The following is a 23,510-nucleotide window of genomic DNA, read 5'->3' on the forward strand; positions in this document are numbered from 1 at the left end:
TAAACAAACATTGTAAACTTAATTTGTGCATTTAACTGTAACATACAGTATACATTCTATTAGCATATTATGGTATTATCGCATATTTTTATGGTATATTATAATTTTATTTCTGTTAAATAATATATTTCAATTGAACAACTTCGATTCTAACAATCCAACATAGTATTCCAGTTAAATTTCATTTTTGCACCTTGCATAGAAATCTTGCAATAATACCAGGTATTCTAATACCATGCATTGTCTTTATAATTTATTAATAATAATAGCAATAGATGAAAAAATGGAATAATGTATGTAAAGCTGCTTTGCAACAATAAAACTGGGAAAAGCGATGTATAAATAAAATTGACTTGACCTGAACAACAAATATCACAGACCAAGTTTGTGAAAAGTAAGTATTTATTTTAGCTCCATCACATCACTGAAAGACTATTTACATGTTAATTTCTCATCGAATCTGACAATATCACAGCATTAAAACATAGCACATGTTAATAGGCTACAAAATGTTGAAAATTTTTACTGCCCATTTGGAGAAGGATTTAATAGTAGTCCTCAAGTTCAGTTTTGTCACCCTGGTTTTGAATCTGCTGTTGTTTTCTGTAGAGATCAGCAATCTGAAAAAGAGAGAGAGAGATTGTTACCAAATAACACGCTTTGAAACTTTAGATTCAGATTAAAGAGAAGTCTGATAAATGGATGCATGCTATTATAAAATCACACAAGCTTCAAACTGCATTTTCTAATATTCTGTGCAAATGTACAAGTGTTTTAAATGGTGAAAATGTTGCAATACCCAGCATATGTGCAGTGTGGATCTCTATTGCTCAAAAGCACATTTCACCAAGCAACAAGGTTTGACATTGACAGGCTTTGAGGAGACCACTGACTTTGACTGTACAAGTTAATACATTCTAAATGAATACAAAGAACCAGCATTGAGTTAGGGAGCTGGGTTATTTTAGATCAGCGGTCTTGCATTTTGCCTTTTATCTGTCACCGCATTTACTTTACATCAGCGGTTTTAGATGTTTTATCTACTGACACCAGCTGCAGGCTAACAGGGTCTTGAAAGGCAAAGACACTAACAGAGAGCATATAACAAATATTTGTGTCCAAGTCTTGATCTAACAACACTGGACTTCTACAAAAACCTTAAACTTCAACATGCTTCTAAAAAAAGGAGTTGCATTCACACACACTGTACATGCATTATACTAATCTTTTCTATAATGACTAAAGCCTAATGTTTACCTGTTGTCTGAAAAATCAATAATTGCTATAGTTTGAATGAATAACCAATGCAACAGACTATGCAAAAATGATATTGTATAAATGAAATTGTTGGATACAGTCGAGAAGGTCAAAAAACGGGTCTGATCAAAATCTCTACGTTAACTGACAGATAAAACGAGACTGTAGTTTTATACAAAGTCAGTTTTGCTTGATAATACATTATTGAAACCTTCTCACAACAAATGACATATGATTTGCACTTTTAATGCTTAAACCAAGAGGCGAGGTTCTCTTATTAATGGAAAGTGTCTTATACAGTATCATCTCTGTAAGTGTGTGTTTGTGTGCCTCCAACCATTGGGTGACAGGAATAAAAGAAAAGCAAAATAAATGAAGTGTGAAAATGAGGGGGGAAGGAGTGAGTGGAGACAGTGTGACACATAAAGAGATGGATTTCCTTTAACGGATCCACTCCACTTGCTCCACTAAATCACAATGTCACGATGCTCTGAACTACACCAATGTCATCACGTTTGACTTTCAAAAGAAAAACTACATTAAAATGTCACTTTTCCGATGGAACTACAGCACACGCATGCTAGGAGGCACGTCATTTCCTGTTCCATACATAATGCATATGACGTTTGCCTTCAAAAGAATTCCTGCAGTGTGTGGAGTAATTGCTATCGACCCCTGCATGTTTCTGTGAGCCTGTCAGAGCCGATTAAAATAATTTCCATTGTAAGGGCATGCAGGGTTTGTCAGTTTTCCATTTGTGTCAACTGTTGCTTGCCGTTCCGTGTTTTGCATCGTACCTGTGCCCCCGTGGTAGCATCTTCTGGCTTTTTGTCATCTCTGATCCTGAGGAATCTTGGGAAACGGAGTGAAATCCCTTTCTCTGGGTCCACCTGATGGCCAACGAGAGAATTACACCATGACCACCCAAAACACATCGATCAAATCAATGAATCAGTCAACAAAAAACTCTGATTCAGCTTGTTTCAAACATGCGTGGTGCACTGACCAATCCCATCGCTGCTTTGTAGACGGGTGACAGTGAAAGGTCAGCGCATTTCACCTCCCACACTTGCACCGCCTCCAGCCAAACGTCCGGTTCTGCCGATTGGTCCACGCGGTAATATGGCCGTGGTTTAGGTAAAATGTGCTCCTGTGGGGCATCATGAAAAGTCATTAACATACACCACATGCTGCCAGACACAAACAAAACACGAAATGTTGCTGTACCTTCAAGAAATTGTAATGTTGTTCCAGATCTTCATCTTTAAAGCCTGTTCCGATCTGCCATGAATCAAAAATGACTGTCATTTTAGAAAGCACACAAATGCGTTGAATTTGAACATATGATGATAGGCACGCACACACACAGACCTTGCAGACAGACTGGAACTCTTCGTTCTCCTCATCGTAACAGGCCAGTAAAAATCCTCCATAGCTGCCTGCTCTCTTTCCTTTCCCCAGATAAGCACCAATCACACACAGATCGACAGTGTCCCCGACACCCTCCAGATAATCCTTCTTTAGCTGCACGGAGAAAAACAGGTCATTAGAAACAATACAACACACATCATCACTGGAAATGATCGTTTAGGCAGTAGGATAAACTGCAAAACTACACAACAAGCACCATTACGTATCTCCAACTGTTTTTGAGTAAAAATATCTATTCATCAAATAAAACCATGCCTGCAGAGAGCACATCTCTCTTTTCTTTTAAAAAGAAACATAAATGTATTGACAGAGATATGCAGTTGTTATCCATAAACTTCATTCCGTTTATTATTTTACAGCCATTTTACGGTGTACTACTAGCATTTTTCTTTGTGCACAATTCTGCAAATTGCTAAGTAAAAAGAAACACTATTTAAACGTCTCCAAAAAAATGTCCAAGTGTTAAGCTATTATTTCTTCACTACCAGCACTAAAACGCTGACAAATCTAGATATTTGTGCATAATACCTTCAGCCAGTTGTGAGAGCGTTTGGCAATCTCATACGTTGCGTGTTTGTCCAATGTTTTCACCATTAAACCCTCACAGGAATCTGAAAAACACACAATTTAAATATTGGACACTAATACTGGAACACTAATAGCTGTGCAGTTCAGCTCTCTACATAACGTCTGTCAGTTCACGTTTCACACACACCTCGTACAGACTGCTCCAAGAACTCGCCGATACTTTCTGTATTGTCAGAATCGAGGGATTTCGCGAAGACGAACTCTCCTTCCCTCTCCTCGAAACTCTCTTGTAACAGAGCCCGGCGTTTGCTCAAAGGCTCTCGCACCAGAGACTGACAGAGACAGAACCAGAAATCATTAAACCTAAAATAACACACAGCTCAGCAAATATCCGATTTAAGAAACATTCTCAAAAAGAAAACGTCAGCTGGCATCATTATGGTCTTACTTCTCCGTTCAGGTAGAGCAGGTCAAAGGCATACACGCACACTTGAACCTTGATCTCAGAGGCATCCACATCCTAAAACACACACACACACTCTGGTTACGCCTCTTTCTCACCATCTGTGCATTTCTCAGCACCCTGCGCTTTCAGATTCACACTCCCCCATTCACCTCTTCTGTTACCCTGCGTCTCCATGTGTCCCTCCAGCCCCCTTCTGTCTTTCCTGGCTTTATTTTACATCTATGCTTTTGGTAGACACTTATCCAAAGCAATTTACAGTGCATTTGAGGAATACGTTTTAGCAGTATGTGTTCCCTGAGTGTTAAACCCATGACCTTTGTTCTGCTAATGCAATGCTCTACAAAGTGAGCTAAAGCCTTTTTCTTAAATGCGAAAAACATGTTAATGGGCTGATTTACTCAAAGGCAATATCTTACACTAAAAACGAAATATTTCGGCTTTCATTCTGTTGTTTTTCTAAGATTTTAAAGGGGTTAAAACTACAGTGTAAAAACTCTGAATACCAAACTCTTATTGTCCCTGCCAACTGTTGTTAAATATCTCTTCAATCTTTAGCTCTCCCTCCAGTCTCTCTCTCCATTTCTCCTCACCTTTCTCTTGCGTGTGGTGAGAACCTGAAATGGCTGAATCTGTTTCTTTTCTCTGTCCCAGGCCACCGCTTCTGAATCTAGAACACAGGAGCGCACACTGGCTTTCTTCACCTGCAAAAGAAAAAGAACGGTGAGAGCATTATAACAAACCGAATCATACGTGAGTGTATGAAGCCCTGCCCCCAGACATGCCCATCCCCACCATTATATCTTAAAATCTCTTGTTTATAAGGTCATCTCAGCTTTAAAAACTAACACTTCCCACAAGCATAAACAGACCCTCGGGCTGTGTGACATTTACACTCAATTGACGTTACGAGTAAGCGCATATTATGTGTGAGAGAACTGCTGTGACGGATGAGAATAATGCCTGTAACCATAGTGACACTGACAAAAGTAAATGTCATGGAACAGCGGAAAGTTTTGCCACAGTTGATACAACATTATTTAATAAACGCCCAATAGAGGAGCAAATTCATCCATCAATACAGAAGCGGTTGTTGCGCTCATGCACACCTGAAGCGAGTCGTAACCTCCAAAACAGGATCGACAACTGTATTCCGCTGCGGTGGACGGCAGCCATTTATTTCCCACATGCCATTATGCTTAACTCGGACTGCTTTGATCCTTTTCCAATATCTTTAAATTTTGCATTGTATTTCAGACAAGTCCAAAAAGAAAGGCAGAAAGAGATATGCAGGTGCTGAGATGGGATATGGACACAATGATAAGCAAGACAACAGAAATGCTGCATTGATTTATCTGCGTGTGTGAGCTTGTATCATTCATCACATTTTTTCATTGCTTTATGGCTGGAACCCATTATTGCTTTTTGGAGGGGGGCGGTGGTGACAGAGGACAAATATGGCCTTTGAGAAAGAGAGAGGGAAAATAAGACCGACACAGAAAAAGAGAGACAGAGGGAGATGTCCAAACAGGTGTGAGGTTTTCTATCTCTTCCCAGTAAGTTTTTATCAGCAATCTTATGAGGGAGTCTCAGTAGCTCCGCCCACAACGAAATCTCATTGGTACAAAAATCCTGCTTATTTAAGTCATTCAACTGCATGAGGGCTCACTTTTTGTGAGGATTAAACTATAGAGGATTCAGATGACTGGCAGTGTTCACCTGAAGTCGTTTTAAAGGGGTCATATGGCACGAATATGTGTTTTTCTGTGACTTTGGTGTGTTATAAGTTGCCCATGCATGTATTAGACACGTAAAATTGCAAAAATTAAAGTGTAGGAAAAAAAGATGCATTCTATCTAAAAGCGAATGCTCACCCAGACCTGCCTGAAACGCCTCGTGTAACCACACCCCACAAATCTACGTCAGTTCGTGGTATGAGTTGACTAAGACCGCCCAAATGTATATGCAAGTAAGGTGGGCGTACCTGTCAGTACAATTACTTTGGAACCTGATGTTCCAAATATGGTAAGAGGCGTTACATTTGAGTCACACGCTTGCAGTATTCGACCAATCACTATGCACTGGTTAACTGGCCAATCATAGCGCACCTCGCTTTTCAGAGCGATGAGCTTTGTTAAAAATCTGCGTGTTTCAGAGAGGCGGGGCAAAGAGGAGATACAAACATGCATGGTATGTGGAAAACACAGCGTTTTTAAACCTTATACCGTTCATACACATTGCATTGCAGGGCTCTAGACTGCGACCAAAATGCTCGCAAATGCGACTGTTTTTTTATAACGCGCGAGGTAAAATTTCAAAGGGTCGTATTGGTGAGAGTGCGTAAAACGAATTTTTGCTCCATCAAAGATTTATTTGAACATTTAATGTGATTTACGAGTGGTGAATGACGCGCTTGTGATTAGTGCAGGAAAGAGCGAGCAGAGCTCGTGCACTCCCTCTGTCTCCAAACTAAAGTGTGTGTTTGACTTCATTCGGTGTTGCGCAGACCAAACAGCATAAAAGCATCGCGGGACAGAGCACTCCATATGCTTTTAAAACGCTCTCACGGAACATTGATGTCATATTCCGATCATTCTGTGCAGCACTTAATGACGTCGAACACGTTGGTTTCTGAACTGTCTCTCTCCCTGACATTTTAATCAAAAGCAAGGTCGGAAGGCAGAATCCATGTTTCACGTGGCGCATTCGGAGAATATTTTTATCTGAATGACAGCTAGGTGTGAATGTGCTCAAAAACATGTTGCCTTTTCTTCCCTGACAAGTGTTCCGCACATGCAGCTGACAAAAGAAAAATCCTATCCAATTAAGTGTTTTCCTTGTTAACTTATATCTTTTGCGATGTCCTAACAGCTGTGAAAAACAAACAGCGCATCAATGTCCGCTAATGTCCGATTCGCGACATGATGACTTATTTAAACCGATTCATTTTGTTGAAACAACTCGTATATCAAACACTGAACTCACGAGACTCACTGTCTGAACCCATCAAGTCCGTCACTCAAAACACCTCAGAACACAAGCATGCTTAGACCATTTAACAAGAGTGGTTAGTAAGAATTAGTATTTAAAGTTTATTTATGACAATGTGTAGTAAAGCACATATATAATAATTTAGTTCTGAGTTACTTTTGAGTTTTGAGCTAGCTAATTTGACTTAATTTTATGTGGTAAAAATAAAGAAGGCAGTGGCAAAATTACAGCTTTTTGTAAATGAGGATTGTGACAGATTATTTGTGTCAGATCAGTTCATAGCCATTATATAACTTAAAACTAAATAATAACAACTGTATAAAATAACAAATACAACGTTTCTTTGCATTTATTTTGGATTTATTGGGCTCGCAAGTGTTAAAGCGCAAATATGAAGTGGTCTATAGCCGACTATTTTAAAAGACAGAGTGACAAATTAACAGAATGATTCATCAACTGAGGTCATTATGCAAGGTCTTTATCAGAATCAAAAAGAGCTTTATTGCCAAGTGTGCTTGGACACACAAGGAATTTGTCTTAGTGACAGAAGCTTCCAGTGCACATACAGGTTAAAAAAGTGACCAGGCACAGGTAACAAAACGAAAAAAATAAATACGTGAGAGACAATACACATTTGACAGAAAGGACAATATTAGACAAAAGGACAATAGGTATTTTATGTACAGATGTGCTATATACAAATTATACCGTTATATACAAGTTATGCAGGGGAATGTGGATAGCTGAATATTATATAAATTACTATATGATTACTATAAAAAAGGGTGCGACCAAATTGTAAGTTGGTGCGGCGAACTGAGAAAGTGGGTCGCACCAGTGGGCAAAATGAATCTAGAGCCCTGCATCTAAAACAAACGATAATATTCGTTTTAGCCGTGTCATATGACCCCTTTAAGACATCAAGTCAGTCAAATGCAATTTTAATAAACTTGTGAATAAACAATGTGAAGAAAATCCTAATTACTTTCATATTTTTAATGCACATGTTGCAAAACAGCATTTATGACCAAACATTTTGTGTCATCGATTGCTACGCTACTATTTGAGTCAATGGGCACCGTGGGATCAGTCACACTGCAGGAGCGCTAACCAACATTTCTGACACCATCAGAACTTCAAAAGCTAATTTTCGTCACAAAAGCAATTAAGCAGCTGTCTATGAGCATCTCATTCTAACTGATCCATGACTGATGACAAAAAACCTTTTGCGATCCACAAAATTAGTTTCAGAAGAGAAAACTGTGGCAAAATCACAGTGTGTGTACCCAGCTTTAGACATGGGAAAGGCTGATCTTTGTATCCCCCTAAAATCCATCACTACTTTTCTGCTTGCATGTGTGTGTGTGTGTTACCTGTGGTATTCGTTCGATAATATCTGGGTATTTGCTCGTGTTATCCTCTTGGTTTCGGCTAAAAACGTGCACCTCTCCATTCTCAAGAATATGGATCTGTTATAAGCAAGCCAAAACAATTAACAATTCAGGGGTTTGATCAATGACATCGCTATGGTAACGGAAACACTTGTGTGACTAAAGCGCCACCTTGTGGAAAGAATCTGAATAACACGCACCTGGGCTCTCTCTCCATCATATTTGTATTCGCAGGTGAAAGAAGCCTCGTCGAATCGTTTCATTACCTCGCCAACACCTTTAGTTGGGTGAGCCAACATGGGCCGTAAGGGCACACCTGGAAAATAAACACGGTTTAGTATCATTTCTAAAAGAATACTTTAATAAGCTATTGGCTGGCAGAAATATAGTGAAGACTGTAATTGGTCGTACCTGGGGTGAGCTTGCAATGATTGGGCAGTTCATCTATGCCTTCTTTCAGCAAGACAGGAATGATGGCGTCATAATTGGGCATCTCACTAAGAGGAGAAACATATAAGTGAAAAACAGAAACAACACTGTGTACTGTAGAAATCTGTGTAGTCATTGCAACACCTGTATAATTTGTTAAAAAGATAATATTGCTGTATGGAGCAAATTATGCAAATTCTTATTAAACAGGTAGTTGTTATGCAAGAGACATCTGAAGTTATAATTAGGGCTGTCACGATTATAAAATTTGATTGACGATTAATTGTCTAATAAATCATTGCGATCATGGCGATTAATTGTCCGTTTTAGGGCTTTGACATTTAATTCTCATTCATTTTTGATTCAGCGATTGAAATGACCATATTGTTCTGAATACAAGACTATGTTTTTTTCTTGGAAATACATCGGAAAAAATTGGGTCATCATATATTTAAGGTTTAGGCTTTTACCTTGCAATAATACAACCACCAAATACTTGTAAATTAAGTAAATTGATTAGGTGTGAATTGAAGCCACCATTAAAATACTATCAGTCATAGAAAAGCTTCTAGTCTGTTTTTTTCTCACTTGCAAGACTACAGTAAAATTTTACTTGTGTGTTAATGAAATTTTGGTAGACTGATTTTCACACTGAGATTTGCTTAAATAATATTAAATTGTACCACAGGTAATTTGTATATGTTTTAGGTTTTTTTTTAGGTGATTGTGTTGTGGTGGTACATTTTACAAGTATTACCATGCTTTAGTAACAATATATACACTAAAATATGCAATATGCAGATGCACTACAGCTCCCCCTACTGTCTTCTATAGAGATGTGCGATAATTGCGATGATCTGAAATCATCGCGATGAGGTAAAACAATCGCGATGAGACGATTATTTAATAATCGTGACAGCCCTAGTTATAATTGTAATATTGTTTGAAAAATGGAGATAATGTAATCTCGCAGCACAGTTTGGGGTTTGTGTTTATATAAAAAATAAATAAAAATATTTTTTTTTTATAGCAGCTTTCACAATTTTGCATTGTTGCAAAGCAGCTTTACATTAAATACAAAATGATGTTAAACAAGTGCATTTACGGAAAATTTGATGTACAGTATATTAGGTTCAGATCAGGGATATTACCTGTAAGAAAATAATTGTAAGATTTAGTCAGTTTCAAAATAAAAAGATGACTGAAAGGAACACTTCTTAAGCAATGCATCAGAATGAAAAACTGAACTGCTCTAATTTACCACAATGCTTTATGACAAAAACTTTTAAACACCCACGAATTTGTAATATTACCATAAAAATTTAGATAAATGTAGATGTGCATTAGCATTGTCAACTGTATGTACTGCACTGAGGTTTTAATTAAACAACAAAATATTTGTGACCTAATCCAGGCTAAAGTCCCCAAATCTAATTTTGGGATGAGTAAAGTTTGATTTCAATCATTAATTTCACTGTGATTTTAATCTTTGACATAACCTACCTTAAACAATATTAAATATATCAAGGTAATATTTTCACAGAACGTTCTTTAAATGATTTAAGAGGATTTAATGTAGAAAACAGTAAATCACAAAAAATGTAGCTGGGTTTTCAGTCTGGGTCACACTTGTGCTTAATTATTTATATGTACCAAGTTAAGGATCTACATGTTTATATAATCATATATATGAGGCTATAAGGACCTATATTTGCTAGATATTTAAAATGAGATGAATTAGAAATAGCCAGAAAAAAATTAAAACAGTTCTATCAACATTTTGTAATCAAAGATAAAGAGGCAGTGTGAGACTAGCCTACCAAAAGCGTCTTCACAAAATCTCATTATATCCAAATACAAAAGGTGACCTCAAGATTGTGGTGCTCATGAAACATTCAATATATTGCTAACGTGATAAAAAGGCCCACAATGCAGTATTATCTCAAAGATATTTTCCAGGTCACCTGGTTGACCAGCAATTACCCATCACTGTGCAATAACAACCCACACTTGCCTGGTGGTCTGTGTTCATTTCAGCCCTGCAATCACCCGGACCTAGAGGCCAGGTTATCATGCGTCGTGTGTGTTTTTACCAGTATGTCTGTTTCAGGATCAGTGCCTTCCCTTCCAACCAAACTCTCCTGCTGTCTGTACTCATTCCTTTTCCAGCATCCAACACAGCTGGTGGAAACTCTGAACAAACAGATTTTTAACATTATAGCAAAGCTACTGCACTAATGGGCCGATTAATATGAACATTTGTAAACGTTATTCATTTTTGATTCATTACGGGAAAGAGTAATCTAATAGTAATTGCTTGATGCCTAGAGGTTCTTTCAGTGCTCTGATTATGATGTGTTAATGGCTGATTCATTAGTGTTAATGATCATTAAATGTAAATGTTTCAAACCTTGGCCTGGGGGCGTCAGGCACACGGCCTGACTGAGAGCTGCGAGAACGCTCTGCTCAGCCAATCCGATTCTCAGCTTCCCTGCCAATGACCTGTCAGTCAAACAACCAACCAATCAAATCGACGCATTTCGTTTCAGCATTAATATTTATATAAATCTGTCCTCAAACAGCAGTATGCCAAGCAAGGCCAGCAAATGGAGAAGGAAATGTAATAAAAACGACAGTCTTTCATAAATGACATTATTCATTAAGACCTCACACAGCGATTCTGCAGAGAGCATGAAGCACACAAACACATCATAAATGAGTAATGAACTGACGCACCTCACAATGTAGCGGGCCTCAGAAAAACGACAGGCCACAAAAAGGCCTTTAATAATGTCGATCTTCTTATTCATTGCCTGGGAGAGAAAGATGTTTTATCCATTTGCACTGATGCTACAGCACAAAATGTCAATCTAGAGAACTGTGTACATGCATGTTTGCGGCAACCGTTTGGAAAAGGTGCAAGTTAACACATCACATCTACTCACAGAGTTGCCGCTCATGTTGGCAATCTCCTTCAGTTTACTGAATACGCCACGGGCCGTCAGATTGGCCGGAGCAAACATCATCCTTTGGTTGCTGCGGGAACTCTCAGCGACCAATCCCAAGTCTCCCTTATCTTGAGCTTCCGCTTTGATTTTGTCCAGCTGTCGCCCTGTCAACAGAAGTAAAGGGGATGTCAAAGCTGAAACACATTAGCTACCACACTACGGGCTAGTTGCACGTGGTCGCCATATTAGATTTCTGATCCGCGAGTGTGGGTAAGCTTATTTCCGGTCGTTTAACACTGTATGGGAGAAGAAGGATTTTTGGCTGGCAAATATGGCCGTTTTTTATAAAATAAGATACAGGTACATCAGTGATATAACAGAAAAACCTTTTTACGTTGCCGAGTACCTCGTTAAGCCAACACAACTCAATATAACAGCAAAAAAGACTTTCATTCTCTCCCGTTTACTCTTGGTTAACCAAATTCCTTTTTTGCTGTTATATCGAGTTGTGTTGGCTTAACGAGGTACTCAGAAATGCCCACACTCGCTGATCGGAAATCTAACATGGCGGCTTCGTGCAACTAGCCCATTACAAATGAGTATGTTTTGCACACCTGTGGCTTGAGCGACAGCTTTCATCAGGACGGTTTCCCCGACGCCCAGCTCCAGACCCTCATATGCTGGTCCGAGCTGGTTCAGACACAGGTAAACACAGCACTGCAGGTCATCTAAACAAACAAAATGAAACAACAATGTAATTATAAAGAAGGAAACAACTGAACAAATGCACAGAACATGCCTCGTCACCCTCTTAATATCAAATGTGTATAATATACATTTTCAGGCTTTATAATATAAAGACTGCATGTATATTGTAAATACCAAATAAAACTGTCAAAAAAACATTAGATTTCATCACAACGGCAATTTAAGCACAAATAAGCACACTTACCTGGTGAGAGCAGGATTACAGAGCGCAGAAGGTTAGAAAGTGTTTCGATATTCTTCAGTCTACAAAAACCAAGAATAGAGAATTTTAACACGCACACACATTTGTGAACTCGTATACGTAGATAAACACTTCAATATGTAAAAACATGAGGCTTCATACCTGCCTGAATCTTCTTCAATCTTCTCAAAGGTGCGAGCAACAGCCAAATACGGCACTCTGACAAAGAACAAAAGTAAGTCATATCAAACAGAACACTTTTAACAGTAAGAATAAGTCAGTCTGAAGTTCATTGTTTTACTAGATCAATTTCTTTGAAATATATATAAAAATATTGTTTTCTAACAATGGCATTAAGAAGCTAAAAAAGGCAGCTTTACTTTTCACCCCTATTCCAGCAGGCGTGGTCAATGGGATGGTAATTTGTTCTCGAGGGATCATACTGGTTCTGAGCAACAGAGTCCACTTCCTTTTCACTGTGCAAACAATAAGCAGCTTTCACAATGAACTACAGTATATTTTCAAACAGTATAAACTAATAATAATACTAATGAAATAGAGTTCAAGCTTCTTTGCAGTTAAACATTTGTTTGTTTTCGGAGTTTTAACCTTTTCTTGTCTTTCTGTTCAGAGACGGCAGAGGTCTCTCCAGTCTTCTTTCTCTCTCCCTCGTTCTGTTCCTCTTTCTCCAGTTTAACAGCTGCTTTTCTGGGAGCTTGAGAGTTAAAGAAATAGCTTACAAAAACTACAGTCATGTCATCACTAAACCCATCTACCATCTACTTTTGTTTGTGGGACACTAAAGTTGAATTTATTTTGAATGACATAAGAGAGGTGAAATGAGAAAAGTTCTTACCAAAAAAACTGCTGATGGTTTTTTTCTTAGCTGATCCCTCCTTTTCTTCTGTGTCTTTCTTCACCACTCTTTCAGGGCTGCTCTTGACCTTCTCTTTCGCAACCTCCTGTTCTTTTTTCTTACTCACTCCATTTAACTTTTTCTCTGGCCCATCACTGCTTTCACCCTTCTTCTCTTTCATCTTCTCATTGACATGCAAGGCTACAATTGCTTTTGCTTCATTCTCCTCTTTCCGTTCCTCCACCACAAGCTTTTCGTCTCCACTTTTCTCCTCCACCTCCACCTCCATCATCTCTTTCTCATTCTCTGAGTGGAAAAGAGAGAATAAAGCATAAGGGCATGTTTAGGGATCACTGAGAAGACAGTGATCTCAGCAGACAGATGTTTATCTCACCTGTCTGACCTGGTGAGTCCTCTACTCGAGCTCTTTTACTCTCCTGCTTTTCATCTACTCCTTTCTCCTCTTTTGTTCCCTCTCCATCGCTCCTGCTTTCCAGCTTTCTCTTAGGGAACTGCTTCCGGGCTAAAGAACAAGAAAGAGACTTTAAAGTGAACATGCAGATTATTTTTACTTTTTAACAAGAATATAATCTGAATTAAATGAATAAAAACAGAACTAAATTGAGTGTGAAACAGGACAAATGAAAAAACAAATAAACTAAATGTGAGAAGAGAATAATGCAGACCAGTCTGTCGTTTGGGAATGCCCGATGGTGATGTTGATGTCGGAGTGGCTGGTGTTCCAGGAGTGCCCGAGGAAGCAGGGGTTACCATGCCAACAGAGTTACTCGAAGTGACAGGTGTCAACGGAGTTATGGGGGATTTTGGAGATGTTGGAGTGGACGCAGCCTTAATAACATCAAAATATGAGCATGCGTGTGAATGTTTGGGCCAGAAAAGCAGAAACACAATCATTGACAACAATCCAGAAACCGAAACGGTCATAACAACCGATTTGAATAACAGAATCCTTACTGTCTCATGCTTTACCACTTGGGCTTCACTCTGCTTGTTCACTTGCTCTTTTACCACAGGTTGATCTTCATCATCGCTGTCTATGATTGGTCGGCTACGCTTGTTAACCTTCTTTACTGGCGAATCACTTTCCTGAAAACCATTCTGAATTTTGAGAGGGCTTTTCACAGGTCTGAAGAACAGAGAGATCAAAACATGTTCTATTTATCTACACTTCAAAATAGTTACATATAAAAAAATCACAGCACGTTTAATAAGTGGAACATCATTAAAAGCAGCTTACTCAAGCTTTACATTGACCTGTTCATCATTCTTCTCCTTGCCTTTCTTTGGCTGAAAGAATGACCTGTGTGTGGAAACAAGAGCTCTTTGGGGTTAGAAAGGAAAATTCACTCAAATTGACAGTGCAAATACACTCTGCCAGGCTATTATTTGAAAACACGATATAATTCTAATTATTGTTTGCTACAAGTCCAACCTAAAAGATAAATAGCCATAAAATTAAAGTACCCATACTATAGTACGACGTTCTACAAAACCACCAACACAACTCTGACATGAGCAGCAAATACGCTTCCGTGCCAACAATTCATTTCAATATTCATGTGGCGATCTACACGTTTCATTTAATTCTGCTTATCTCTCTCGCTGCATATTTTATAGTTGCATTTTGCTTCCTACATAAAGTTAGTTGTTGCAAAGTAGCTTGCAACAGTAAATAAATAAAGAGGGCACATGAATAAAGAAAACACTTACGATATGCTTCGCTGCATGTTGCGCTTTTGCACTAAGTTACTTGACCTTAACAAATCCCAGATATTTTGAATAGTTTGCTGTATTGTTATTTTTTCACAGCCTCAATGTTTCCTTCCGCGCGCTTCACTCCGTATGATTCGGCGCCAAAGTGACGTCATTTTCCGGAAGAAAAGGAAACTGCTTCGATTCTTCTTAATGGCGGCGGCTGACAAACAAGCTGAAAGCTGCAGGGCCTCCTACTGGACTGGAGTGTAGAGCATTATTTTGTTGAACGGTAAGAAACGAAGCGTACGCATTTACTAGTCTAATAAATGATGTTTGTTAAATGTGTATATACATTTTAAAGTGAACAGCTTAAAAACAATCAGCAAAGGCTTTTGTAAACTGGTCTTTCAGCGCCGCTTGTTGGACGGAATATAATGTTAGATGGAGTCGTTGCTGTGATGCACAAATCCACAGGATGCACAAATAAAATATTCCACAATTGGCAGACAGAGCTGTTTGTAATGCTTTACATTTATTTTAAAACCTTTTATTTATTTGTATCACATAGGCCTGTATCACTTACTATATTCCATCTCATAGCCTGGTCTAATCTTAACAAAGATGATTTCACTCCTAAATTTGTTTAATTTAGCTATTTGATAAACTTAGCATTGCTATGTTCATTACTGACTCTTACAACAGATCCCTTATTACCTAATTTTTAAGTCGCTTTTTATGAAATGTCTGTTAAAATAGCCTAGATGTAAATTAGATTTTTCACAAGCAAATACACTTTAACTATTGTAAACAGATTTACACATGTGTGACAGAGAGTTACAATGGTGTGTGGATGTTAAATCAACTAACAGTAAGTAGTGGTTTCAGAATGACATTCATGTTTTATATTTTTTATTGTACAGTGGAAATGCCAGACTGTTAAAAACAAATATGCGAAATTAACAAATGTAAATGTTTCTGTTATGTCCAATACACTAAAAACAACAATACACAATGTATAGGTGTGAGTACGCTAAACATGATTCCAATCGTAATTATGACCCAGAATTTCTAATGAACTGTTTTTTTACCCACTTCAGGAATTATACATGGACAACATTCACAAATTCTGTCTAATAGTCTGATATTTACTAACACTCAGATTAGTAACCTTCAACTTTTAGTTTTAGTTTCTGCATTAGTCATGAGCTTTATCTGTGATGTAAATATGGTTGCCATAGCAGCATTGTGTACTGAACAGGTGATCTTTCATTTTTTATGCTGTCTATTGAGGCACTGGGAATTACCTGTAAGTATATCTGATTCATTTGATATACTTCAGGACATGTGGTGAGGCATAACGAATTAAAGATTCCCATAGATTTTTTGATAAAACACCTACAGTATACAGTTTAACAGCTCTGTGTTACACAACATTCTCAAAAAGAATTTAAAACAAATAATGATTGTGATACAAGCAATTACAATTATATAATTATTGTGTTTCGAAATCTTGTCATAGATGCTTGATTTTCGATCCGACAATAAGTTGCGGTCAAATTTGGGTGTGTCTCCATATGTTCTTTAAACTGTCAGTACAGGTAAAGATGTTCATACTGTTTAAAAGCTCTACATAGCTGTTTAATGTCTTAAGATTAAAAAGATCTAAAATGGCTATAACCAAACTTTTGGCATTTGTGGCGTGTCTGGATGCAGGGCATGAAATTTGTTAGTGTTAGAATAGTGTTTCTTTAATTCTTAAATCACCAATTTATTTACTTACGTTTTTAACCATTATACATATTAAAGTGTTTTATAATTTAATACCCTTGTATTTATGTATTTATTTACTTATTTGTGTATTAATTTACAATATAGACTAACTGATTTCATAACTGATTTTCATCATAAATGATCTCTTTTTGGTTTTAGGCGTAATAAATATAAGGTTATTATGTATTATTGTTGTTATTACAATATACACCTGTAGTAATATCCATTACAGTTTTTTTAATCACTTTACCAAGATAAAACTGCACCTTGACCATTAATCGTAGATATAATTCTTTGAAAGATCAAGTCATGCAGCTTGTGGAGAAAGAAAGAAACCTTCTGAAGCTCTTCAGTTCTATCAATGCTGAAGAAGAGACTTTGAAGACACTTAAGGGGTAAAAACACATGTTTCCTTGAGTTTATAAAACATTACAACCCAAAACAAAAGTACTTTACGATACTTCATAATGCAGCATTTCCTTAAAGTACATTAAATAGCTTTGATATGTTTTATATTAGGTACGTATGTTTTTGAATACAATAAATTATATTTATCTTCAATCCAGTGATCTTCATACTCTCGAGCTGGCTGTGGACCCTGTGAGTACCCTAAATGACCCTGTGGCAGTTTACAAACTCATCAGATGACTGAGAATCAAACGGTTGTCTATTTTCCAGTCCACTCAAATAATTCTTTATAGGGGTGAGATCTTGTTCAAAATTGACAGATCGCCGTCAAAATATTGGCATAAGCATTTAGCTATGTTATTAAACTTTTTTAGATCACCATAGTATTATATGGATTTGTTCTTGTGTTTGATAATCTTGCAGATTTTCAGGAATGGTTGCTCTCAGATTCACCAAAATTCCCATCAGAAGAGGATTTAGATGGTGCAGCTTTGGGACTGCTTAGACTGCAAGAAATCTACAAATTCTACCCAGAGGACATCACAAGAGGTGAAATGTTTTCATTTCTGCAGCAATGCAAGTTGAATAAAGATTTTTCAGCATTTTTCTCTCGTTTGCAATGAATTCACAGGAATGCCTTTCAGTATGGAAGATGCTATCCATGTGGGGGTTGTCGCCTATCAGCACGACAAATTCCAGCATGCCTTTCACTGATTTCTGTTCAGTTTGAAAAGGCTAAGTCATCCAGAATCCGTACAAAACATTAACAAGGAGCAGGTGCTACAGTACCTGGGCTCCTCAGCATATCATTTTGGAAGTCTGTCTGTGGCCATCAACTTCTATCAGCAGCTTTTAAAACTGGGTGAGTCTACATAGCTGATGTGACACCAATGACAAATGAGCAAGAGTGTTGAATACTGTGTTGAATGTGTCAGTATGACTGCAATTTGTGATTGTGTGATGATTACTGTGCTACAGTAATGTTGTGATATTGCAAAAATTTGGCCAACAGGTTTTTACGTTTCTCCACTACGTAAAATAGTCCCAAATCAAGACAATGTGCCTTTACTGTTGCATGTCACTAACCAACGGACATTCGAACTGGAATCTCATGATTACAATCAAACACAGTTTCATAAAATATAATATGATGCTACCTGTCTAATCAAATCAGAGAACCAGAACTAACTGTAAAGAAATTATAATTGAGGTCGCCGAAAATCTTGTCACGGGACAAATTCAAATCATAATTTACTGCTGTCCTTTCAACTTCTTCACCCCAGACCCAACTAAGGAGAGGATACGAGCTAAATTATATAAACAGAATGCTTCAATTTAACAGAACTTCAGAGCCTGATATATACACACTGAATCATACAGAGTCAACCAACTCTTATGAGGCATTGTGCAGGGGAGAGATAAAACAGAAGGCAAGTCCAATTTCTTGAGTTGAAATAATTGTTTGACATAAAATAACAAATGATAAATGTAAAGCTGCTCTGTGAGTTTATAAGAACTTTTTTATGATTTAAAAATCAGACCTCCAGGAGGCAAAGGGCATTGTCCTGTAGATACAGCACATGTGGAGGAAATCCCAGACTGATTCTGGCACCACTGAAAGAGGAGGTCGAGTGGGATGAGCCCCGAATCGTCAGATAACATGACATAATATCAGACAGAGAGATTGAAATGTTAAAGAATCTCTCTAGACCGCAGGTAAAATTTTAAGGCACAAAGACAAAGCACGCGGTGTAAACAAAAAAAATGTGATTGCGGTGTAAAATAAGACTGTCCTACACAAAGCCCAGACCTGAAACCCTTTATACCTTTGGGATAAAACAGAGACCCAATTGGCCAACATCAGTGCCATACGTATTAATAGTCTTATGTCTAAGTGCAATCCCCACAGCCAAAAGTGGGCAAGTGTGGGAGAGAGGGAACTCTGTATATGTGTTATACAGTATGTGGCGCTTTTATTGTACATGCTTTTGGCTAAATGGTATATTCATATTTGTTGTTTTTTCCTGTTGAGCTAGCTTTCCAGGTCTAAGGTACACATAGAAGGACAAGACGTAGTCTCAGATCATCGTGTTTCTCAGAGGTATGACTTCATTAGTAACGTCTGGGTTGGCAGTACACAATTTAGACAAACATTTATTTCAAGAAGAAAAACCTTCTGTTTGTTTTCAGTTCGTTTCTGAAAGAAGACTATACTGTGGTTGTTCGTGTCAGTCAGAGGATTGCAGATGCTACAGGACTGTCTATGGAAACCGCTGACTATATACTATATACATGTACAGTCAAATTAAGAGAGAAATCATCTATCAAAGGGATTATTTTTCCTTACCGCCTTCTTTCTCCTAGTTTAACAAATTTAAAGCTTTGCAGGGCTGTATAATGATTAGTTGCAACTAATCGTTTGCAAAATAAAAGTTTTTATTTAGCCTACATAATATATGTATATGTAGTGTGTGTAATAATATGCACATATGTAAACAAAAACTTTTATTTTGCAAATGATTAGTCGTGACTAATTGTTGTGCAGCCTTAAAGCTTTGCATGTCTTGGTTATAAGTGCAATTTAAAAGCACTGCATAGTATACTTGAAACGGTACGCTGTGTGACTAAATACACACAACGAGAGAGGTAATCCAAAAAGGGTAACTTTTAATAAAACAAAGAGAATCCACACAAGCACACGGAACACAATCAATACCGGACAAAGGAATGGGGCAAAACACAGGGTTTAAATAACAAGCGAACATAATCAGGGAGAACAGAATCTGGTGAGGGACTAATTAACTAATAATGAACACAGTCAAAACCAAACTGAAGACAACTGTTACATAACGCCCCCCTCCGGAACGGCGCATCCTCGTGCTGACAAGGTCCAACTGAGGAGGGAGGGTGTGGGTTCAGGAGGTGGACGAGGGCCTGGCAAGGGGCAGGCAATGGGGAGAGGTAGAGGTGGGGCAGAGTGACGAGGTGTAGCCGGAGGATCGGAGCCCTGAGGCGACGGATGGTCGACGACTGACCAAGGTGGAGCCGGAGGGACGAGGGAGCCTGGTGAAGCTGGTGGGCTGACGGGACATGGTGAAGTCAAGGGAGTCAGGAGCCTAGGTGGAGCCGCTGGGTCGGAGGGCCGAGGTGGAGTCCGGGTCTCGGGGGCTGGTGGCGAAGACATGGGAAACTCTACCCCCGAGGTAGCTGGTGATCCCGAAGCACAACCGACCCAACAGCGCTGACGTGCAGAGGGTGAGCAGAGGGCTCACTTCTGGGCGGGACCAGCGGAGATGAGGAGGAGCTGGGCGGGACCAACAGGAGCGGGACCAGCCAGTAATCCAATCCATTGGCACAGTCTAATATGTCAGAGTCCAGTATTAGCTCACCCTCTGCAGTGGGTGTGTGGGCAGGGCTTCCCTCTAGCCCCACGATGTCCACGAGGACTCCCACGGCAGCACACGGTGTAGCTGGCTCACACACCTGGTCAGACGTGTCGTCGAGCTCGGGCTCCGGGGCAATGATCCGCTCTGTCGCTCCTTTAAGCGATGGCTCCTCGATCGCAGCAGGCTCGGGCTCTCCATCTGCAGTGGGCTCGTGCAGAGGCTCTGTGCAGCGGGGTGATGGCTGGCTGTTCTCTGGTTTGGGAGTGGGACTGGAGATGTCCTCAGCGGGATTGACGAAGAAAAACAGTCCATCTCTTTCCAGCACCCACTCCACAAAAGTGGCAAAGTTTTCCTTGGGACCGTCCGCTGGAAGGCGTGCCTTCGATCGCTCGCTCAGGCTGGTGAGGTAAAAAACACAGAGCGTGTGATCCGGGAAGTCCGTGAGGCACGCCAGATCTAAAAAGTCCAGAGTATGACTTTCCAGCGGACGGTCTCCCTGCTCCAGGCAGAGAAGCTGGACGGCGGGTAAATCCATATTAAGGGTACAAAAAAAAAGGGGGGGAACGCTTCTTTCTGTTAGGGTCCGGTATTCTGTAACGGTACGCTGTGTGACTAAATACGCACGACGAGAGCGGTAATCCAAAAAGGGTAACTTTTAATAAACCAAAGAGAATCCACACAAGCACACGGAACACAATCAATACCGGACAAAGGAATGGGGCAAAACACAGGGTTTAAATAACAAGGGAACAGAATCAGGTGAGGGAATAATTAACTAATAATGAACACAGAGACAAAACCAAACTGAAGACAACTGTTACAATACTGTTCTTGTAGAGCAAATGCACAAAAAAAGGAAATTGAGAGCAATGCGTTAAGACAGTAAAGTTTAACCACTGTCTGGTAATCGTGGGTAAATTCTTCTTCCTCCAGTAATGACAAGGCGCACACTATATAGGCTACTGTCAGATTAATACATTATGGCTTTTCTCCCAAAAGATAAAGAGTGTTTCCTATTAAAGTGCATTTTTTAATCATTTGTCAGGTTCAGAATTATGGGATTGGTGGCAGGCTTGACCTACACCGTGACGCAATGGTAAGATCACAATGGTCTAATTATTTGTCATTGAGACCTTTATTGAACATTGAACGAGCATAAAACAAAGACCGGCACCAAACAAAGGAAACACTAGGGTTTAAATACACTGGGGTAACAAAGGAAACAAGAAATACCTGTGGAAACTGATTAACAAGAAAAACTACAAAGGACTACAAAACATGGCCCGCAACAGAAAATAATATAAAAGTCCAAAATAACAGGGGAACACAGACAGGGATCATGACAATTCTTAACTTACGTAAGTTGACTTAAGTGCTACTGTCTAAAATAATTTTTTTGCAGACCATTACTATTGGTTGTGTTGAACAATCCTTATGACCAAAATTAGTGATCATGTGCTCCTGTAGATGAGTGATGTGGAGATAGGAGGTGCCACTGTATTCCCTGAAATTGGAATTGCACTAAAGCCGAAAAGGTAAACCCCTTATTTTAGTGATACAGGTATGGCAAATTCCAATCAAAGATGAGCACTCCAAAAGGAAGACCACTTGAAGTGAGCACTCTGAAGGGTGCAGGGCATTACTGTTTTATATTGGTTTGGAATACCTTTGGTGAAGGGAGTTAAAAAGACAACACCTTATTTTCAGTGTTAACCTGACAACAAAATGGATCCCGCAGATGTTTTTCTACAAGGATGCTGTTGTTCATTATTGTTTTTTTTTTTTATAGGGTTCAGCTGTGTTTTGGTACAACCTCCATAAGAATGGCACAGTCGATTTGAAAACACTTCATGCCGCATACCCTGTCTGCATGGGTAATAATTGGGGTAGGTTTGCAATATTCCACTACGTCCTTCTTGTTTAAAGGGACTGTTCACCCAAAAATGAAAATGCTGTCATCATTTACTCACCCTCAGATCGTTCCAAACCTGTATGAATGTCTTTGTTCTGCTGAACACAAAGGAAGATATTTTGAAGAATGTTCCTTACTATTGCAGTAAATGGGGATGAGATCTGTTTGATTACTGACATTCTTCCAAATATATTCCTTTGTGCTCAGCAGAACAAAGAAATATATACAGGTTAGGGACAAGCTGAGGCTAATGATGACGGAATTTTCATTTTTGGGTGAACTATCCCTTTAAATGGTGAGCTTATTAGCATAGAACTGCATAAATTAAAGCAGGTGTGTCAGGGAGGCATAAAATGTATAAACACTGAACAGTGAAGTTAAAAGTGGGATGTTATTAATAAAATTAAAATCGTATCTTTCTTTAGTGGCTAACAAATGGATCCATGAGTTTGGACCGGAGTTCACAAGACCCTGTTCTTTGTCAGAGTGGAAGTGAATACAGGAACAAATTATATAGCACTTTGTTGTTTCCTAATTCTTGTAATTACATTTAGCGTCTGCTAAATGAAATATAATGTGAATTTATCTTCTACTGTATATCTCATCTTGCTTTTCAGTCCTACTTATGTATTAACCTAGCTAATAAACCATACCATTGCGTACTGTGTTTATTATTTTGCCTCTTAGTGCTTGTAATGTTTCCTCACAAGTTGCTTTGGATAAAATGTTGCAATAAATGAATGTAAATAAATCAACTATTAAGCAATTCCTCACACGTTAATAACACTTTTTAATTAAGTATTCTAAACGGAGTCCCAGAAGTGTGTGAATGCATCCACATTGTAATTCTTAATATTTATTAACACTGTAAGGCTGGTGCCAAGGTGTCCACACCAAAAGGACACCACATCCCGAGAAACACAGAACTTCATCCAATACAATGAACTCCCCACAGGGTTTGCATCTTCATCTCAGACAGCACACAACAATGAATGATGATTACCAACTCACACCTTTACATCTGTTCTCTTCTCCCCCTCTCCTCTTTCTCTCCAACTGAACTCCGAGCACTTCA

At 38.7% G+C, this 23,510-nt stretch overlaps 1 protein-coding gene and 1 pseudogene across 1 annotated transcript; one reads left to right on the forward strand and one right to left on the reverse strand.

Moving 5' to 3' along the window:
• Nucleotides 1–390: 390 nt before the first annotated feature.
• On the reverse strand, nucleotides 391–15,135 carry lig1 (ligase I, DNA, ATP-dependent). The gene is made up of 27 exons (XM_057335022.1): nucleotides 14,975–15,135; nucleotides 14,502–14,564; nucleotides 14,219–14,390; nucleotides 13,930–14,092; nucleotides 13,638–13,766; nucleotides 13,244–13,549; nucleotides 12,997–13,102; nucleotides 12,768–12,863; nucleotides 12,550–12,606; nucleotides 12,391–12,449; nucleotides 12,053–12,166; nucleotides 11,436–11,602; nucleotides 11,227–11,303; nucleotides 10,901–10,992; nucleotides 10,584–10,683; nucleotides 8,473–8,558; nucleotides 8,262–8,377; nucleotides 8,044–8,139; nucleotides 4,273–4,383; nucleotides 3,665–3,736; nucleotides 3,404–3,548; nucleotides 3,217–3,299; nucleotides 2,629–2,781; nucleotides 2,485–2,538; nucleotides 2,264–2,407; nucleotides 2,055–2,147; nucleotides 391–620 (listed from the first exon to the last, which is right to left on the reverse strand). Exons 1-27 carry the CDS (start codon nucleotides 14,989–14,991, stop codon nucleotides 546–548), a joined length of 2,946 nt encoding a protein of 981 aa, XP_057191005.1. The 5' UTR covers nucleotides 14,992–15,135; the 3' UTR covers nucleotides 391–545.
• A 1,903-nt stretch (nucleotides 15,136–17,038) lies between these two features.
• On the forward strand, nucleotides 17,039–23,094 carry LOC130554276 (prolyl 4-hydroxylase subunit alpha-2-like; annotated as a pseudogene).
• Nucleotides 23,095–23,510: the final 416 nt, after the last annotated feature.

The sequence above is a fragment of the Triplophysa rosa genome, linkage group LG5 (genome assembly GCF_024868665.1).
Source record: "Triplophysa rosa linkage group LG5, Trosa_1v2, whole genome shotgun sequence".
Taxonomy (NCBI): Eukaryota; Metazoa; Chordata; class Actinopteri; order Cypriniformes; family Nemacheilidae; genus Triplophysa; species Triplophysa rosa.